This window comes from Ornithorhynchus anatinus, chromosome 1 (genome assembly GCF_004115215.2).
Source record: "Ornithorhynchus anatinus isolate Pmale09 chromosome 1, mOrnAna1.pri.v4, whole genome shotgun sequence".
NCBI lineage: Eukaryota > Metazoa > Chordata > Mammalia > Monotremata > Ornithorhynchidae > Ornithorhynchus > Ornithorhynchus anatinus.
Window position 1 is genome coordinate 96,287,526 of NC_041728.1, and position 15,293 is coordinate 96,302,818.

A 15,293-nucleotide genomic window follows, 5' to 3' on the forward strand; every position below is an offset into this window, starting at 1 on the left:
GGATTGCACTTTCACAAGCCCTCGGAACACATTAAAGGCTCAATAAATGGGCAGGGAACGTATCTGTTTATTCTTATATTGTACTCTGCCACATGCTTAATAAAGTGCCCTGAATACAGTGAGCACTCAAATACAGTCAACTGACTGGTTGTGACCACACAGACAGGTTTTCTGGGGTGGAGGTCTAGGGCTTCGCCCAAGTCCTGGGAAGGCTGGAGACTCAGGACTACCCATCCCTACCACCTGAGCTCCGAGGCTGCCCTGGGACAAGGCTCCATCAAAGCCAATCCTGGGGCTGGGCTAGGGACAGGGGTCTCAAGCAGCCTTTCCTGAAATGCCAGCACTTTGGCCCTCGTGCCAGGTTCTGTCCCAGCCCAGGCACTAGGGCTAAGGTACTCACTGTACTCAGCATGTTTTCAGTGACTTCCCCATGATGAAAATCCTCAACATTGTCAGCCCCGGGACCTCAACCGCCCAACCCAGCTGGCAAAAGCCTGCTCTTAGGATGGCCTGCCTCGCTCCCTGCCCTAGTTTTGCTCCAGACAAGGCTCAGGGTGCTTGGCCCCTCACTCCCCTAACCGGGCCTGAGGGCAGGGAGGGAAACCAAGTGGAATGCAGAGGCTTCCTCAGCATTCTCAGCCCCTACCTGGAAAGACCAGAAGCACAACAATTCCCACACTTCTTGTTCATTTTCATTTATTCCCTACAGCACAAGATTAGCAACAGGTGGTTTCATTCTTTATGCAAAATATTTTTCCAGCCTGTACGGAGATACTATTTGAAAAGCAATGCTGCCAGAGAAAAAGCCATTAGCTAGTCCAAAATTAACTTTGCTCGGCCTTGTTTCTTCGTTGTGCTCGCCCAGAGAGATGGTGTCGGGGGGCGGCCTCATGCCAGATGCAGACTCAGAGCAGAGAGGCGGCAGGGTGGGGAAGGCGGTTCAAGGGTCTGGGCATTCACTGCTCCACACCGGCAGGCACCCACCGGCCAGTGGTAGTTCTGCACGGGAATCCGCCGGGACAGGCAGGTCCACGCCTACATGTCCTTGCAGTTGTTCTTCAGCAGTTTGGTTTTGCTGAGCCAGGGGACAGAGAGCACTTCGAAGCTGCAGAAGGTTTGCTACAAAGGAAAGAGAGAGAGCACGGTCATCCCCTCCGCCGAGAGAGCTGCCCCAGAAGGATGAAAGTTCTGGACTTGGGCTAGGAGAAGGCAACGTGCCCAAGCCCCATTCATTCACCCCAGTGTTCCTACAGGTAACTGACCAGCGCTGAGGAGACTAATGACAACAACTAACCACCCTAGGAGAAGCTGCACCCCAGAGCATGGGGGAGAGCTGAGGGAAGAGGGATCAGAACTGGAGACTGTGGTGTAGTGAAGAGCACCACGTGTTTTTTCTCTCTCCTTCGCAATAAGGGCCTACTGAAGTACCAGCTAGGTAGTCCCTGATAAAATGTCACTGACCTCATCCAATTCGGGGGCCAGGCCACGCTTGGCTCTACCTCACTAATACCTGTGCCCTAAATTACTTCCAAAAGGTGGGAGAATTATCCAGCTACCCTATTAACTCTGTGTGGCTTGGAAGAAAGAGCATGGGCCTGGGAGATGGAGGACCTGGGTTCTAATTCATTCATTCAATAGTATTTATTGAGCGCTTGCTATGTGCAGAGCACTGTACTAAGCACTTGGGATGAACAAGTCGGCAACAGATAGAGATCTACCATTTGGCTGCTTTGACCATGGGCAAGTCACTCGATTTCACTGTGGCTCACTTTCCTCATCTGTCAACTGGGGACTAAATACCTGTGCTCTCTCTCTCTCAGATGGTGAGCCCCATGTAGGACGGGGACTGTGTCTGATCATTCTGTACCTTCCCCAGAGCTTAGTACAGTATCTGGCACATAAGTAAACTCTTAAATAGCAGTTATTACCACCATTATTAATGGTATTTGTTAAGCACTTTCTATGCATCAAGCACTGTTCTTAGTGCTGGGGTAAGTACAAGTAAAACAGGTTGGACACAGAGTCCCTATCTCACATGGGTCTCAGAGTTTAAATAGGAAGGAATAGAAGTATTTAATCCCTATTTTACAGATAAGGAAAGTGAGGCCCAGAGAAAAGTTGGCCAAATGTCACATGGCAGACAACTGCAAGAGCCAGGATTAGAGCTTGGTTCATCTGACTCTCAGGCCTGTTCTTTTTAAAATAAATAAATGGTATGTTGGTATGTTAAGTGTTTACTATGTGCTATACTAAGCACTGGAGTAGATACAGATAGACTGGATCCACATTTCGGAGAGAGCTCACAATCTTAATCCCCATTTTACAGATAAGGTAACTGGGGTAATGAGAACTGACTCGCCAAAGGACACTCAGCACACAAGTGGAGGAACCGGAATTAAAATACAGGTCCTTCTGACTCTCAGGCCGGCGCTCTATCCAAGCAACCATGCTGGTCCTATCCTAATTTTAGGGGCCAATCCCTTTTCAAGGGACCTTTGCTGTGTGGAAGGCTGAATCCTAAATCCACTGGAATTCAAAGTAGATATGCTAGAGATTAATGTGAGCTGTGGGGGTTGGTGACAGGGAGAATCCTGTCTGTGCTCCCTCTCATTCAAGGGCTCAGAGCTTGAGCAGAGCTGGGACGTCTCTCATTCAAATCGGGAAGTCCGACCTCCCAGGCTCAGAAAGCCAATGGCAATGTGGCTTTCCCAGGCTGATCAGCATCAGCTTGGAAGATGTCACTCTGCTGATGCAGCAAAAGCAACAGCAGCCCAGGTGGCCCCGCCAGTTGGAGATGAACAAGCCTTCAGGTGTCAAACAGTACACAGTGTTTGTTTTTGTTGGGAAATGACTGAAGAGCTAATGAGGCACAACAGCAGAGAAGCAGAGAACAATGCCAAAGCACATTAACCCAGTGTCCCAAACATTTGCACTGCAACAGAGCCATGGAGCCAACACTAGAAGGCCAACCAGAGACCTCCAAGAGCTCCTGAGGTCATGTGGCCCTGTCGAGTGAGCAGGTTGCTCAGAGTTTATTATATGAGATGTTCTGGAAGAGTTTAATGCGTTTGAGTGTTAACACAGCAAGGGGAGGGGAGAGGTCAGTGCTTGGCACCTTGTAAGAGATTAACAAATACCACAGTTATTATAAACAGAGGTGGGGCCCTAGGAGAGCTAAGCACAGACATGCCAAGTTGGAATCCAGGGAAGCGGAGAGCCAGCCACGGCTTCTGTCTCTTCTTGACTCTAGAAGAGCAACTGAGCGATTCCTCCCTGCCAAGAGTCCATTTGTTGGCAGAGCCAAAGGAACGTAGGACAGTTTTCAAAGGAAGTTCAGATTCAAACAATGGGGCTGGCACACCACCAGGCCTGACTCCTGAGCTCATTCCAGCTTCTGATCATTTGGATCTCATCAACTGGAATGTTGTGGGCCTGTCCAGCTCTGGATGGACAATCTCACCCTTTGCTGCCCTCCCCAACAGGACTACTGCATGGGAGGGCCACTTCCCCCAGAGGAAAGAGGGTTCTTAACGGAACAAGGTAGGATGGGGCATAGACCCTAGAGGTCTAGCCACCCTTCCTCCATGAACCGCCTTAGTCGAGCAGCCCATCCTGAACTGGGCACAGGCTCCCTCACCATTTCAACCTCTAGGGCATGTGGGTACTTTTGTTAGATATTGGATCTGCTGGAACTCACTTCCTTGGATAGATAAGATTGTGGGACGACCACCAGCAGGATCTGGTCTCACTTCTTTGTCCAGAGGACCACAGAGTGAACAGTGGCTTCCTGGATGGACCAGGAAATTCTGGAGGACGCTGAAATATATTTCTTAAAATATTTTGGCCCAGTGCCAGGCAGCCTGGGTTTGGGTCAAGGCTGGGGGCTGGCAAAATCACAAGGTCCAGCCCATTAGCTACTTTGTACCTCCGATGCACAGTATTTGCAGCATTTTTTTTTAAAGGGTTTACTGTGTGCTAAGCACTGTATTAAACACTGGGGTAGATTCCTAGTGGATAGAGCATGGGTCTGGGAGTCCAAAGGACCTGGATTCTAATCCCACTTGTCTGCTGGGTGACCTAGAGCAAGTCACTTACCTTCTCTGTGCTTCAGTTACCTCAACTGTAAAACAGGGATTAAGACTGTCAGCCTCACGTGGAACAGGGACGGTGTCCAACCTGATTCATCTGTATCTACTCCAGTGCTTAGAACAGTGTTTCACACATAGTAAGCACTTAAATACCATCCTTAGTATTATTCACAGTAGGTTCCATAAGGGGCTCACATTTCATTATGGGGGAGGGAACCTGTTTGCTAATTATATTGTACTGTATTCTCCCAAGAGCTTAACACAGTGCTCTGCATATAGTAGACACTAAAATACCACTGACTGAAGGAGCACAGGCAATGGATCCCTAATTTGTAGGTAATAATAATTATGGTATTTAAGTGCTTACTTTTTGCCAAGCACTGTTCTAAGCACTGGGGTAGATACAAGGTAATCAGGTTGTCCCACGAGGGACTCACAGTCAATCTCCATTTTACAGATGAGGTAACTGAGGCACAGAGAAGTTAAGTGACTTGCCCAAAGTCATACATCTGACAAGTGGTCTGACTCCCAAGCCCTTGCTCTTTCCACTAAGTGACGAAGAGAAATTAAATGACTTGTCCAAGGTCACATCGTAGGCACGAGACCAAGCTAAGAGGCCAAGACCTCTATCAATATTATTTGCTGAGAACCATACTGGAGCCTCCCACTGAAATAGCACTGTCCTGGGTCTTTGGAGATCATAGCTAAGAACGACCCAAACCCTGCCCTCAAGAAGCTTACAGAGAGCTTATGATTAAGAAACTCTCTTGCCCAGACAGGGTTCTCCCTGGCTTCATTTTAGGATCAGACATACCTTTTTCAGCTCCGGTCTGTCATGGAAGGGACAGCTTGCGAGGTCAGACACAGACTTGGTGCACGTTGTACGACCGATCTCCACATCCAGATAGTACTTCACCCCAGCCACAATCTGTAAATCAGAGGTAACAGCTCCAGGTAAACGGTCAATCTGAGGGGCAACGAGAGCCCAGAGCGGGCTAGGGGTGGCGGAAGAAGGCAGCGTTACAGGACGATTGAGCCTTTTCATTTGGGTGGCACTTTTGAAATCGCTTCCAGCTTTACAATGATGAGCACCGAGGCAGAGGGTATGCTGATACCTCACCCCACAAACCCTCCTGGAAAGATGACAGCATGGGAACTTGGAGCATTAACACTTTCAGATGGGAAACTTGGGTCTACAGAATCAACCCTAAAGGACAGGTAAACGGCTGCACCAGGAAACCGCTCCTCCCAAAACCTCGAGTCTGGGCATGGGCTCGATGCTGCCCCAACCCTCAGATGAGATGGGGACAGATAGAGATCCAGCTCAGGAGGCTAGGGTGGCTTGGGTGATTAGCCCCTGGTCACACACAACAAGGCCCCAGAGTGGTTTTATCTTGTGTTATTACACTCACGTCCTACATCACCGCAGCTGTCTAGGGGGCAGGGAGACCCTGCCCAGCCTCTATGACATTAGGTGGGTGCCTCGAGATGTCCCCTCAAGTCCTTCCCACCCCCATGATGAGATCCCATTTACAGCTGATGCAACTGACCTCTCTCCACCAGAGCCACTGGAGACCCTGAGGTCTGGCACAGACCTCCCCACCCACCCCTGTCCCCCAAACCAGGATTTGCCAATTCAGTAAATTAGCAAGCCCAGAATGCCAGTGTTTCTGCTCTGGTTTTACCTAAAAAAATTTAAGATCAGACATACTTATGAAAGGTAGAGCTTGGTACCAACTCTGTTATATTGTATTCTCCCAAGCACTTAGTGGAGTGCTCTGCACATAATAGGTGCTCAATAAATACCATAGATTGGAGTCTGAATTAATGGAGAAGCTAAATTAGAGTCTTTTTCTAGATTATTTCCACTAGCCCTGAAGGAACAGCAGGGGTAGAGTTTGGCTTTCTGCTGGAATGCCTGTGTTCCTCAGCTAGCTGAAGCAGAAACTTCCTACTACCACTGCCCAGTTCCCAAAACAGGCCTAACCTCCTTTTCTTCCTGAAGCAGTTGCACGGCATAGGAATGCAATCATCATGCTTTCTTGTGAGAACAAGTGAGGATGTTCTGTTGTTAGTCATCCTCAGAGTCTGTGTGTAGGTCTGAGAGTCCCTTTGATACTCACCCCCAAGGTACTTGTGCAAATATCCTTATTTCCCCTATCTGTAATTTAGTTTACTAACTGTTTCCACCTATAAACTGTAAGTTCCTTTTGGGCAAGAATCTCATCTACCAACTCCTTTGTTTTGGGCTTTTCCCAAATGCTTAGTACAGTGCTTTGCACAAAGTAGGTACTCAATAAATACTATGGATTTATCACTCTTTTTGTCTCAGTGTTCAAATCCCCCAAGAAGGATGGTAAACCATTATGCTATGCCTATTTTTCAAAATTGCTACCTGGGCCCAGACTGGTTTGTTAAGCCCCTTAGCCTCCTACCAAGTCTTTGGTGGAGACTGGGCAGAGTTAGCCTTGGTCACTCTTGGGGGTGTGTGGGTGTGTTGAGGGGGGTGGTGGGAAGAGAGTAGGAAGAGTCACAGGAAGGAGCATGGTGAGGGCAGTGAAAATTTTAACTGCCTTCGTCATTTGGAAAGGCAGCTGTGATCATGCCAATCTTCACATAAAGCAGACCAAGTGGCCAGCAGAGATGTGCAGGGGGAAAGAAAGAGGTACATAAAAGGAGCTGACTTCCCACTGTCCCCTCCTCAGCCCAAATAGCTCATTCCACAATCAACCAATGGCATTTAATGAGTGCAGGCCACTGTACTAAGCACTTGAGTGTACCACACAATCGAGTTGAAATACACGATCCCTGCCCAGAAGTCTAGAGGGAGAGAAAAACATTGAAATAAATTAGAAAGGGGAAAATGGTGAGGATTAAGGATATATACATAGCTGTTGTGGGTCTGAGGGCGAGGTGAATATCACGTGCATAAAGGGTACAGATTCAAGTGCATAAGCAACAGGGGCAGGAGAATTTGGGGTGGGGGAAGAGGGCAAGGTCCTACCCTACTTAAATTTACAGCCCAAAAATTAATAGGCGGCCTGCCTTGCCAGGGGATGGTGGGGGCAGACAGAGACTGAGCAGCAGATAGTCATTATAACCCCTATTCGCTTCTCAGAAGCAAAATGACTTTTGCTGACCACGAGCCCAGGAGACAAGATTCGTGAGTCAGTCCATAAGGTCAGTCCTTGTTGACACTCCTTTGGGTGTCACCCCCAGGGACAAAGGGCAATGCCACAATAACTTTTGGCAAGCACTTATGCTATTTCATTTTCTCACAACAACATTACCACCCTCACTTTACAGATGTTTAGACTGAGCCGGTTATTGGGCAGGGATTGTACAGTTCGGCAACAGATAGAGACATTCCAAGTGCTCAGTACAGTGCTCTGTACATAGTAAGCACTCAAATACTATTGAATGAATGAGGCCTACAGAGGTTAACTGATTTGGCTTGAGGTCACAGAAGAGACCAAGGGAATAGCTGAGAACAAATGTCAGATCTCTAGTCTCGCAGGCCCAGGGCTCCTCCCCATTAGGCCCACCCAACTTCTCTAGAGCCTGGTAACATTTTGCAGTTCTCAGTTGCAAGGAAAAAAGAAAAAAAAGTCAGTACGATTAGTGCCTCCAGCCAGCCTGGTCTTCTTCACCTGCAGTTGTGGGACTGGGAGACCCCCTTAGCTCATGCTTGTCAGTTGAGGGTTATATTTCCTTGCCTAAGGATGAAACCCCAGCCCCAAAGCTGGGCTGTTCCGATTCTCATAGGGGCTGGCTGATCGTGGCAGGAGGCAAGAGGCAGAGTGGCCCTGTGTTCTCATGGCGTCTTCCCTGGCCTGGTGCCCGTGGGAACAGGCTTGGTGGAAACCCCTAGTGTGGCAGCAGGTGCTCGCTGCTCCGTCACTCCAGGGGCTGAGGCTGCTCGGATGGGCCCGCTGTGGGAAGGGCTTGTCTCTCTTTATTGTTGCATTATGCTATTCATGCTACTGCTGCCTGTGGCTCAAGAGAAGGAGTGTGGCTCAGTGGAAAGAGCACGGGTTTGAGAGTCAGAGGTCATGGGTTCGAAACCCAGCTCTGCCAGCTTGTCAACTGTGTGACTGTGGGCAAGTCACTTAACTTCTCTGTGCCTCAGTTACCTCATCTGTAAAATGGGGATTAAGACTGTGAGCCCCACGTGGGACAACCTGATTACCCTGTATCTACCCAGCGCTTAGAACAGTGCTCTACACATTGTAAGTACTTAAATACCATAATTATTAGTACTTGTTTTGTTGTCTCTGTGAGCCCGTTGTTGGGTAGACTGTCTCTCTGTTGCCGAATTGTACTTAGTACTGTGTTCTGCACACAGTAAGTGCCCATAGATACGACTGAATGAACGTATTGAACTTTCCAAGCACTTAGTAGAGTGCTCTGCACAGAGTACGTGCTCAAAAAATAAGATTAAGTGGCGGGGTGCGTCCTATGGGGGAAGTCCCCTGCGAAGCCCGGCTCCTCCAGAACAGGCGCCTGGCCAGGGCCGCCCCGCCCGCAGTTTGAGGGCTGCGGGAAAGGGGAGCTTCCCCGGGTGAGGGCGTCTACTACGATCCGGGGTTGGGGGATGGGGGAAGTGTCCCCGGGAGGGGCGGTCCTCTCTGATCTGAGGCTGGGAGAAAAAAAGAAACATCCTCCCCGGGCCCGCCCTGCCCCGTCCCTGCGCTGCGCTGCGGGAAGAGGAAGCTTCACCGGGGGCTGGGGCGTCCTCCTCGTACAAACCGAGGGGACACTGCGGTGGCGTCCTGCCCCTCTCCCTCTGCTCGGACTGCTCCCGTCGGGGCAGGCAGGGGGGCAGGCAGGCAGAGGGGCAGAAAGGGGGGCAGGCAGGCAGAGGGGGAGGCAGGGAGGAGGCAGGGAGAGGGGAAGGCAGGGAGAGGGGAAGGCAGGGAGAGGGGAAGGCAGGGAGAGGGGAAGGCAGGGAGAGGGGAAGGCAGGGAGAGGGGAAGGCAGGGAGAGGGGAAGGCAGGGAGAGGGGAAGGCAGGGAGAGGGGAAGGCAGGGAGGAGGCAGGGAGGAGGCAGGGAGGAGGCAGGGAGGAGGCAGGGAGGAGGCAGGGAGGAGGCAGGGAGGAGGCAGGGAGAGGGGAAGGCAGGGAGAGGGGAAGGCAGGGAGAGGGGAAGGCAGGGAGAGGGGAAGGCAGGGAGAGGGGAAGGCAGGGAGAGGGGAAGGCAGGGAGAGGGGAAGGCAGGGAGAGGGGAAGGCAGGGAGGAGGCAGGGAGAGGGGAAGGCAGGGAGAAGGCAGGGAGGAGGCAGGGAGAGGGGAAGGCAGGGGAGGCAGGGAGAAGGCAGGGAGAGGGGAAGGCAGGGAGGAGGCAGGGAGGAGGCAGGGAGGAGGCAGGGAGAAGGCAGGGAGAGGGGAAGGCAGGGAGGAGGCAGGGAGAGGAGGAGGCAGGGAGAGGGGAAGGCAGGGAGGAGGCAGGGAGAGGGGAAGGCAGGGAGGAGGCAGGGAGGAGGCAGGGAGGAGGCAGGGAGGAGGCAGGGAGGAGGCAGGGAGAGGGGAAGGCAGGGGAGGCAGGGAGGAGGCAGGGAGAGGGGAAGGCAGGGAGGAGGCAGGGAGAGGGGAAGGCAGGGAGGAGGCAGGGAGAGGGGAAGGCAGGGAGGAGGCAGGGAGAGGGGAAGGCAGGGAGGAGGCAGGGAGAGGGGAAGGCAGGGAGGAGGCAGGGAGAGGGGGAGGCAGGGAGGAGGCAGGGAGAGGGGGAGGCAGAGAGGAGGCAGAGGAGGAGGCAAAGCAGCGAGGAGGCAGGGAGGGGCCAAACAACCCTCGCCGGGCAGAGGCAGACAGAGGGGCGGGATGAAAGGTGGAGAGCCCGGACGATCGGGCCGACACCCTGAAGCTGGTCCCGTGTCGGGGTGTGGGGGTCAGAGAGAGAGCGAGCGAGCGAGCGAGCGAGCGAGCGAGGGTTTACGGTGTGGTTTCGGCGCGGCGGCTCCCTGGGCGGAGCCCCTGGGCCCCGGGCCACTGACCTGCCTGTGGGCCTGCACCAGCCGGGCCACGCGACTGCCGTACTTGTCGTTGCTGGCTCGGTTGTACTCGCCCATGGCGAACTGCAGCGCCCGCTGCACCCCCTCCTCGTTCTCGTCGGCGGGCAGCCGCCCCCCCCAGCAGCCGCGGCCGGTCCTGCTCCGCTCCGCCCTCCGCACACACCAACCCCCACACCCCCAGCAGCAGCAACACCAGCGGGCAGCGCCCGCACCCGCCCGCACCCATCACTCTGCCCTCCACGCTCTTCCCACACACACACACACAGACAGACAGACAGACAGACAGACAGACAGACAGACAGACAGACAGACAGACAGACAGACAGACAGACACACAACACAACACAACACAACCACCGACCTCCCTCTCACCCTCCCTGCCCCTCCGCCTTTAAACTCCAGGCTCCTCCTCCGACTCCGCCCCCGGATTGCTCCTCCTCTCGGCCCACTTTTTTTCTAATGATTATTTATTTTAATTATCATGATAAGGTGGGGACTGGTGAAGCGCTTACTATGGGCACTGTCCATTCCAAGCGCTTAGGACGGTGCTCGGCACCTCGTAAGCGCTCAGTAAATAATAATGTTGGTATTTGTTAAGCGCTTACGAGGTGCCGAGCACCGTCCTAAGCGCTGGGGGAGATACAGGGTCATCAGGTTGTCCCGCGTGGGGCTCACACGCTTTTAATCCTCGTTTTACAGATGAGGGAACTGAGGCACAGAGAAGTGAAGTGACTTGCCCACAGTCACACAGCTGACAAGCGGCAGAGCCGGGAGTCGAACTCATGACCTCCGACTCCGAAGCCCGGGCTCTTTCCACTGAGCCACGCTGCTTCTCCGCTCACTACTCTTGAAGGAATGAAAATGTGCAGAGCGCTGTTCGAAGCCCTGGGGTAATAATAATGTTGGTATTTGTTAAGCGCTTACTATGTGCCAAGCACTGTTCTAAGCGCTGGGTGGATGCGAGGGCATTAGGTTGTCCCTCGTGGGGCTCACAGTCTTCATCCCCATTTTACAGAGGGAGTAACTGAGGCACAGAGAAGTGAAGTGACTTGCCCAAAGTCACACAGCTGATAAGTGGCAGAGCCGGGTTTAGAACCCACGACCTCTGACTCCTAAGCCCGGGCTCTTTCCACTGAGCCACGCTATACAGGGTCATCAGGTTGTCCCACGTGAGGTTCCCACTCTTCATCCCCATTTTATAGAGGAGGTCACTGAGGCACAGAGAAGTGAAGTGACTTGCCCACAGTCACACAGCTGACAAATTATGGTCTTCATCCATTCATTCAGTCACATTTATGGAGCCCTTACTGCAGCGTGCAGCACGGAGAAGCGGCGTGGCTCGGGGGAAAGAGCCCGGGGTCGGGAGTCAGAGTTCATGGGTTCAAATCCCCAGCTCGGCCGCTTGTCAGCCGTGTGACTTTGGGCAAGTCGCTTAACTTCTCTGGGCCTCGGTTACCTCATCTGTGAAATGGGGATTAAGACTGTGAGCCCCAGGTGGGACAACCTGATCACCTTGTATCTTCCCCAGCGCTTAGAACAGTGCTGTGCACATAGTAAGCGCTTAACAAATGCCATTATTATTATTTATTGAGCGCTTACTGAGTACAGAGCACTCTACTGAGCGCTTGGAATGGACAATTCGGCAAAGATAGAGACAATCCCTGCCCAACAACGGGCTCATAGTCTAAATGGAGGGGGTGCGGGAGGGGAGGGGTGACCTTAGGCAAGTCACTTCACTTCTCTGTGCCTCATTTACCTCATCTGTAAGATGGGGATTAAAACTGAGAGCCCCACGAGAGACAACATGATTACCTTGTTCCCCCACCCCCAGCACTTAGAACAGTGTTTGGCACTAGTATGCACTTAACAAATGCCATCATTATTATTATGATGGCATGCAGAGCACTGTACTGAACGCTTGGGTGTACAATTCGGCAACGGATAGAGACGATCCCTGCCCAGTATTCGTTAAACGCTTACTTCGTGCCTAGCACTGTTCCAAGCGCTGCGGGAGATACAAGGCCATCAGGTAGGGCTCACGGTCTTAATCCCCATTTTGTTGATGAGGGAACTGAGGCACAGAGAAGTCGAGCGGCTTGCCCAAAGTCACACAGCTGACAAGTAGAGAAAACGGGGTTAGAAAATAATAATCATAATGTTGGCATTTGTTAAGAGCTTACTATGTGCCAAGCACTGTTCTAAGAGAAGCAGTGTGGCTCAGTGGAAAGAGCACGGGCTTTGGAGTCAGAGGTCATGAGTTTGAATCCCGGCTCGGCCACTTGCCAGCTGTGTGACTGTGGGCAAGTCACTTCACTTCTCAGTGCCTCAGTTACCTCATCTGTAAAATGGGGATGAAGACTGTGAGCCCCACGTGGGACAACCTGATTCCCCTGTGTCTACCCCAGTGCTTAGAACAGTGCTCAGCACATAGTAAGCGCTTAACAAATACCGACATTATTATTATTATTAAGCACTGGAAGAGATACAAGGTAATCAGGTTGTTCCACGTGGGGCTCACAGTCTTCATCCCCATTTTCCAGATGAGGTAACCAAGGCACAGAGAGGTGAAGTGACTTGCCCAAAGTCACACAGCAGACAACTGGTGAAGGCAGAATTAGAGCCCATGACCTCTGACTCCCCAGCCCGGTGTCTTTCCGCTAAGCCACGCTGCTGCTTCTCTACCCTTTGGACCCCCTGCCCCATCACTCCCCGACCTTCTTCGAACCAGAGGAAGCCAGGTCGGCCGTCCAGGGCACTTCTCTTCCAAAAGGAGTTTGTTTCACTTTGCACCTCCGCTTCGTTCAGCCCAGCAAAGGCCGAAGTTCCCGTCCATGTCCACACAGTAGCTGGGTTTCCTTGGCTGCTCTTTTCTCCTCCTTTCCCCCACTCCAGGCTGGGCTACCATCTGTCATCATTCATTCATTCAGTTTATCCTCCCCACAACCCCCCCCCAGCGCTTAGAACAGTGCTTGTCACATAGGAAGCACTTCAGAAATACCATCATCATCATTTATGGAGCGCTTACTGTGTGCCCAGCAAATAAGGAAGCACAGTGCAGCAATAAACAGTGACATTCATTCATTCAATAATATTTATTGAACGATTACGGGGTGCAGAGCACTGTTCTAAGTGCTTGAGGAAGCACAGTGCAACAATAAACAGTGACATTCATTCAGTCGTATTTATTGAGTGCTTACTATGTGCACAGCATTGCACTAAGCGCTTGGAATGTAGAATTCAGCAACAGAGACAGTCCCTGCCCAACAACGGGCTCACAGCCTAAAAGGGGGAGGCAGACAGAAAACAAAATAAATATTCAGGCATCAGTACCATCAAGATAAATAGAATCATAGATATATATACATCATTAATAAACTAAATAGAGATGAGAAGCAGTGTGGCTTAGTGGAGAGAACTAGGGCTTGGGAGTCTAGAGGACTTAGGGTCTAATCCTGGCTCCCCCAGTTGTCTGCTGTGTGACCTTCGGCAAACTACTTAACTTTCTGTGTCTCAGTTACCTCATCTTTGAAATGGGAATAAGACTGTGAGCCCCAAAAAGGACAACCTAATAAACAAATAACCATAATTATTATTCATTATTTTTCCCTGCCCACAAAGAGCTCACGGTCTAGAGCAGGGGAAACGGGCATACAAATAAAATTACAGATATAATAATAGTATTTGTTAATCACTTACTTTGTGCTAACCACTGTTCTAAGTCCTGGGGTAGAAACAAGGTAATCAAGTTGTCACACGTGGGACTCAGTCTTAATTTCCATTTTACAGATGAGATAACTGAGGCACAGAGAAAGTGAAGAGATTTGCCCAAAGTCACACAGCAGAGAAGTGGCGGAGCCAGGGTTAGAACCCATGACCTTCTGATGCCCAGGGCCTCACTCTATCCACAACGCAATGTTGGTTCTATAAGTGCTTTGGGGCTGGGGCTGGCGGGAGAGCAAAAGAATAAATAAAACTACAATTATGTACATAAAGTGTTTTGCGGTCGGGAGAGGGGGAAAGTGCCTCAAGGTTCCTCAGGGTGCCTCTGTCCGGGTACCTCATCCAGGACACAGTGAAGATGGCAGTTGGGGGGCCAGCCAGACCCAGCCCACGTGGCTGGCTCCCTCTCTCAACCCCAGAAAGGAATTTGCAGGTTGTGATTTTTAAAAAATGAAACAGCCACTTCCCATTGCTTCGGATGATTTAATAGTCCCCAAAATTACGTACCTCTGGCCGCACATCAAAAGCTAAACCTTCGAATCTATCTTTACCCCCAAACAGTCCAACTCTTGAGAATGTGCTAGCCGAGCTTTTGAGACAGTTTCATTGACTCTTTCTGTTCATATTCCCGGATTCTTCTTTGCCTGTCTATACTCTCCTGTCTCTTTCTCTGACTCTCTTGCTAATGCTTTCACTCTGCCCAACTTTCTCCTCACAGTTTCTCTCAGCCTTCTCCTTTTCACCCCCGCTCCTTCTGTCTCTTTCTGACAGCCAGCTTCTCTTCTCTTCCCACTGCCAGCAACTCTCCCACAGCCGCTTCTCTTCTCCTCCGCCTACTACTCCCACCTCTCCCTTCCCCACCTGTCTCTAGCTTGCTCTCCCTTCACCCCCACTGTCCCTCCTTACTCCCTGGCCACTTTTTTCTCCGCCATGGCCTTCCCAAGAATAGAGGAGATACTGTTTAAATATCACCTCATTCCGATAAGAAATGAAAAACTCCATTCATTCCATCAGGCTGGATGTTTAGAAACAGTCTGTGCCTCCCCGTTATGCCCACAGGGCATGCCCAGTATTGTGTGGCATCGGGACTAATTCCAAAGGCTCAGCTCTTCCCCCATCAGCACTGCCAGAGAAGTTCCTTCCCCATTCCCCAACTCTGTTCTCAGCACCGCTGTCCATGAACACTTCATACAACGAAGAGCTCTAGATTAGAGAAGAGCATCTGGGAAGATAAAACCCAGGACTGGCAGTTTGGGTTCAATTTCCAAAGCCTTCAGTGACAAGCTTTGTGAACTTTTGCAAGAAATTTAACCTTATCCTTCCATCTGTAAAAATTAGAGTGATAATACTTGTTCCAGCTTCTTGTGAACAGGAAACAAGTCTACCAACTCGGTTATATTGTACTCTCCCCATCCTACCTCACCTGGCTACTCTCCTACTACAACCCAGCCCGCACACTTCTCTCCTCTAATGC

At 51.3% G+C, this 15,293-nt stretch overlaps 1 protein-coding gene across 1 annotated transcript; it reads right to left on the bottom strand.

Annotated features, from left to right (window-relative positions):
• Nucleotides 1–679: 679 nt before the first annotated feature.
• LOC100089139 (cystatin-like) lies at nucleotides 680–10,414 on the bottom strand. Its single transcript, XM_029071087.2, is given in 4 exon segments — nucleotides 680–1,119; nucleotides 4,903–5,016; nucleotides 10,082–10,207; nucleotides 10,209–10,414. Coding segments are annotated over 4 exon segments (441 nt in total). The 5' UTR covers nucleotides 10,326–10,414; the 3' UTR covers nucleotides 680–1,035.
• Nucleotides 10,415–15,293: the final 4,879 nt, after the last annotated feature.